General features: G+C 38.2%; 1 protein-coding gene across 1 annotated transcript in view; it reads right to left on the bottom strand.

Annotated features, from left to right (window-relative positions):
* LOC138022807 (phenylalanine--tRNA ligase alpha subunit-like) overlaps window positions 1–5,000 on the bottom strand; it is a 25,702-nt gene that overhangs the window by 529 nt on the left and 20,173 nt on the right. Inside the window, exons 10-13 of the mRNA XM_068869766.1 lie at window positions 3,616–3,784; window positions 2,752–2,829; window positions 1,137–1,251; window positions 1–502 (exon numbers count right to left, since the gene is read on the bottom strand). The exon at window positions 1–502 is cut by the window's left edge and continues 529 nt beyond it. Of these exons, the coding sequence (XP_068725867.1) occupies window positions 394–502; window positions 1,137–1,251; window positions 2,752–2,829; window positions 3,616–3,784 (471 nt within the window). The 3' untranslated portion in view covers window positions 1–393. The remainder of the gene's footprint in view (window positions 503–1,136; window positions 1,252–2,751; window positions 2,830–3,615; window positions 3,785–5,000) is intronic.

The raw sequence follows: 5,000 nt of genomic DNA, 5'->3' as shown, positions 1-5,000 counted from the left end.
TGCAATTGGGCAAGGAATTTTAACAGTAAACGTACATGTTGATGTTCTGAGGATTCATGTGATCTTCTAATTTAACTTATTATAGTCATTTTTATGTGAAGTTTTTAATTCTGTAATTAAATTCACTCCAAGTTTATATGAGGAATATTGATAAACTGGCTGCAGAAAGGGGACGAAGGCCGAAAATATACCACTAAATTCTGCTTATCTACAACGTGATCTTTTCCTTTAGAAAATAAGAACCTAGACAGCCTAAATTTCTGTTAATTACCATCTATGTACGAACCTGTTCAGGCTAAATTTTAAAATGGCTTGTTCTTACTCGCGGGGTTTTACTGTAGCCTATGTGGCCAATAACGACGAATTAGATACACCATTTCCATTTGGTTAACATCAAGCTTTCTCCAGCAGGCAGATGGGGTTTTTGTGTACCATTTCCAAATCCACTTTGTGACCTATTAAATCCCTGATATTGGAAATCTTGTACTTGATCATAGTTGGCCTGCGGGAAAAAAAAGGGCACCTGATCAAAAAAACAAGGACGATTGCATGTTGTTTACCTTCAGCGTGTATTTATGGCACACATAACACGCTAAGTAAGTGAGCTCATGTTGTTTTTTTAATTATAGCTGGCCGAGCGATGCAGTTTTGTCTAAAAATCCAGAAATGTGGTTAAACATAAACAAGGAAAGTACAATAAAATTACACAAAGTTAAAAACAATGCCTGTCAGCGGTCGCTCCTGTAGGCAGACGCAGGTTGGAGTGAGCCCTTGTGCTATTTGAGAGAGCTCCTTCAGCTCGGTGTCATTTGCATTTGCTTGCTTGCTTGTTGCTCGCCTCCTTCTTGGCAAGTATCGGGTTGATAAATATTCCAATGACTGGCTCATTGTCTTCAGTAATGATCGTTTACAGGGTTGCCATCAATACCCTCTTCCCTCATTCCGGTCGTTTCAACCACCAGCTTCTGAGCTCGAGCTTTAATCCAAATTAGCTTGAAAGCCTTCTATGTGCGTACTCGCAAAAAGCAAAAAATTCGAGTTTTTCATGAAATCTTATCACTTTCTCTAGACTTCTGTAAGTATCAAAAGAATTAAACAATTTTGCTCCCCGTCATTTAACCAAAACATGCCCTTACCTCTCGAGAGAAAGTCCCCATGCAATAACAGCTACATCTTTAGGCAATCCCATGGGGATTAACATCTCTGGTCTAAATACTCCTGAATTTCCCACTTCAACCCATTTCTTTAGGCCTGTAGAGGAAACAGGATTACAAAGATACAATAAAATTCCAACATCGACTCGAGTAACGATTTCTACAAGGTAAGTAAGAGGATCATTTCTCTCTTTCAAAAAATTTATAAGCTCCCACGAATGATTCTTTTTGATGACCAGTGCTGCTTGTTTGCCTTGTCTTTTTCCATTAAACCCTGAATTTGTCAGGATTTCCTTTCGTTATTGATTAAGTAATGTTCGTAACTGGGTTGATCTAAAATTGTATGTCCAAAATGCATGTCTTTCATTAAGTTGCACCATGCTGTTAAAGTATCGGACCAATACCATTAGAAAAAAAGACTATACACCTTATTCCTGTATTTGTTTGCTTGCAAATACGTTTATCACATAGAATACCAGGAAAGATTAAAAACGCCGTTTACCGTTTGGAAATATCTGCATTGGTTCCGGAGCCATTTAAGTTTGAAAAATGTGTAAAATATGCAAATGACAAGACTGATGATGTCATTCACTCTACCCAATATAACATCAAGTGTATAAATAGCGCTATCTCGGTCAATTTGCAGTAGAGACCATTGAAACTTGGTGGGCTCGTAGTTCTGCATGCAACACAACTACGACTATAAAGAAATTGGTTCCCATGGCAACTCACTCTTTTGCAGTCCCCTCTAACCTGATTTCCATATTTTTGGTGATTTTAAGCTAGGAAAACATTTAACAAGGCCATAAATTCGACCTCAGTAACATCTTTATATGCGTGCAAGATCATGCAGATGAGGCACCATTGGCAAATATCAAAATAGAACGCCAAAGGTGGCCCGCAAAGCCTTTAATATCAGAGAGGTCTGGAACCCAGTAAGTTGCCATGGTAACAAAAATGGTATGCTAATATTGTGGAGCAGATCTACTAGAATCTTCCTGCACAGAATCAGGAATTTTTGATACAAATTGGAGATACCTTTTTTCCATCATATTTGATCAAAATTTGGTTTAGTTTATGACGTCATCACTTGGCTAATTTGCATATTTTAAACACTTGAATATATCCGGAACAAAAAGAGATATTTGAAAATGGTAAACAGCATTTTTCTTCTCGTGCAGACAACATGTTTATGTCCTTAAACGGCTTAGATAGGGAAGATGCAAATTTCGTCATAGTAGCACTTTAAACGAGGCAACAAGGGCAGCAAACAAAACAACACTAAAATGGTAGCCATTTTGGAATAAGGTGTATGGGTCCCCCCATCCCTAAAATTGTCATCTGCAACTCATCCGGATTTAATTGGCAACTGTCAATCAAACTGGATTCAGATAAGAGATTTTATTTTTCACGGCTGCCCAGTTGGACCAGAAGTACATCTGGCAAAGTCCCCAATAAACCAATTAAATACGCAGTACAAAGCTACCTCATCATTTTCTGACATCAGAAATACAAGATCGCATTTTCGACATTTGTACTAGGTTTTAAATATTTTACATGTTTTCATTGTACAAATAAAGTAAATCAATGACATTACCTTCATGATAGCTGAATACTTCCATGCTTGGTTCCGTGTAAGGATTAAATGCCGGCTTAAACCTCAGCTTTGTAATACCTGACCAAGACAAATGTGACTGAGTTATCGAAGACATCATCATGTTCAAACTTAGGCGTTCTAATTGCCACTCTGACAATTACGTTTCTTTGATTGCTTTTTAACAACACACGATGCATACAGATAAAGAAAACAGCAATAAGTGCTGTTTATTATACTTGCCGTGTAGCTAACAAGTTGACATAGTGAAAGACGAAGGGCTACACTACAGTCATGTTAACAACTGTTTTTGCGGTGTCACGCAACGCTCTGCTGCGAAGACGACAAGCTACACTCATGCATGATTGCTGAAAAAATTATTTACGTGACATTCTAGCTAACTACTATATCGAAATTTGACTGAATCTTTAAGAGCTCGTTTATCGTTTTCTAAAGGCGTTTGTTGGATGTGAAATAGTACGGTAATTCGAAAAGTATATCTAACAATAACTGTGGGACATTTGCCCGGGGACATTGTACCGCAACAAGAAAATTATGACTGAGGCAAGGCCCATGATTTAATTCTCTCCGTATAGGTATTTTAGGTGTTTGTGATGAGTACATTTTAAAGACGACACTGGAATCACGCTTTATTTAAAAAAAAAATCACGAAAAATGACTCAAGCAAGTGCTTCGGTTTGCCTCATGCTGACTACGGCAATTGTTTAGGTCCACTTTAACTGCAATGTAAACAAATTTCATGGTGCATGGCCACTACTGCACAAGTAAGTGTACCATGTTCAATTTCAGTTCATTTGAAAAGAAAACATACAATAGTTCTTTTAATCAACTCTACATTTCAAATACCTAATTTCTTGAAGAATTCATGCAGCACTCCAATCAAGTCCCCAAGTGTCAAGTTATAGTCAGCAACAACACCTTCAATCTGATGAAACTCAGCCAAATGAGTGGCATCAAGGGTTTCATTCCTGAATACTCGATCAATTGAAAAATACTTGGCTGGCGTAAAAGTTTCCTGAAATAATATTAAAGTCACTACCATCTGAGTTTGTTAGATAAGGTAGAGGCATAGCTTTGGCGTACTCCTAATAAACTATTTTCACATTTGAATCTCGAGCAAGAGGCGTAAGAATGAAGACCATTTACCGATTATCTCAAACAAAGAGCTAACTAAGGGTGCATGTAAGTCCAGATAATAGCGACCTTTAGATCGGAGGACGAGGACGACTACGACTACTAGTTTTCCGTTCTGAGCATGCGCACTTCGAAAAATGTCGGCCTCGTCGGCCTCCAAACCTTATGCGCATGCTCAGTACAGAAAACTCGTACTCGACCGCGGTGTCCTCGTACTCGCTTTAAGTACTCGCTGTCGTCCACGTCCTCCGATCTAAAGGTACCTGATTATGTACAGAAATGCAAGTAATTTCAAGTGCTCCCTTGCTCTTGTGTCTCGGAATATAGGCAATTTAATTAACGTCACAAAAAATCCCCCAAATGAAATGCAAGGGTTGTCCAATACACCCGCATCGAGTCGAATCGTCTTGTCTTTAGACCACTCGTCTTACAGACTGTCGATTCGCAAGACACTTAGAAAAAGTACAACAGGAAGGATAAGAGGATGGTAGGAAATATTGACGAATCGAGTCGAATCGTCTGGCGTTTAGACGACTCGTCTTGGAGGCAGTCGATTTACAATACAGCAAGGAGAATAAGGGGATTGTAAGAAATATTGACGATTCGAATCGAGTCGAATCGTCCGTCTGGTGTTTAGACGACTCGTCTTAGAGACTGTCGATTTGCAAGACACTTGAAAAAAAAATAAAGCAAGAAGAATAAGGGGATGGTAGAAATTATTGACGATTCGACACGAAGCAAGTCGAACCGTCTGGTACATACATACATACATACATACATACATACATACATACATACATACATACATTTATTTGTTAAGGCGGGTCGGAAAAGGCAACCTTAAAAGCTGATGTGGACCCGCCAAATAAAAGTGTTAAAAAAATGAAAATATGTAATGCTCAAATACTAAAATACATCGAAAAGTCTAAAATTAGTAATAATAAAAGTCATCAATTTTGTTCGTTCCTATGGCTGCTTCTTTCTTATAATTAACTTTATTAATTATTTTGTCCCTTTTTAGCTTGTTCTTAAATGTAGTTCTATTTTCGCATTCCTTTGTTTCCGTTGGAAGCGCATTCCAAGTTATGGGTCCGCGA

The sequence above is a fragment of the Montipora capricornis genome, chromosome 11 (assembly GCF_036669925.1).
Source record: "Montipora capricornis isolate CH-2021 chromosome 11, ASM3666992v2, whole genome shotgun sequence".
NCBI lineage: Eukaryota > Metazoa > Cnidaria > Anthozoa > Scleractinia > Acroporidae > Montipora > Montipora capricornis.
The sequence above is the reverse complement of the archived record's forward strand: the minus strand, read 5'-3'. Positions and strand labels throughout refer to the sequence as shown.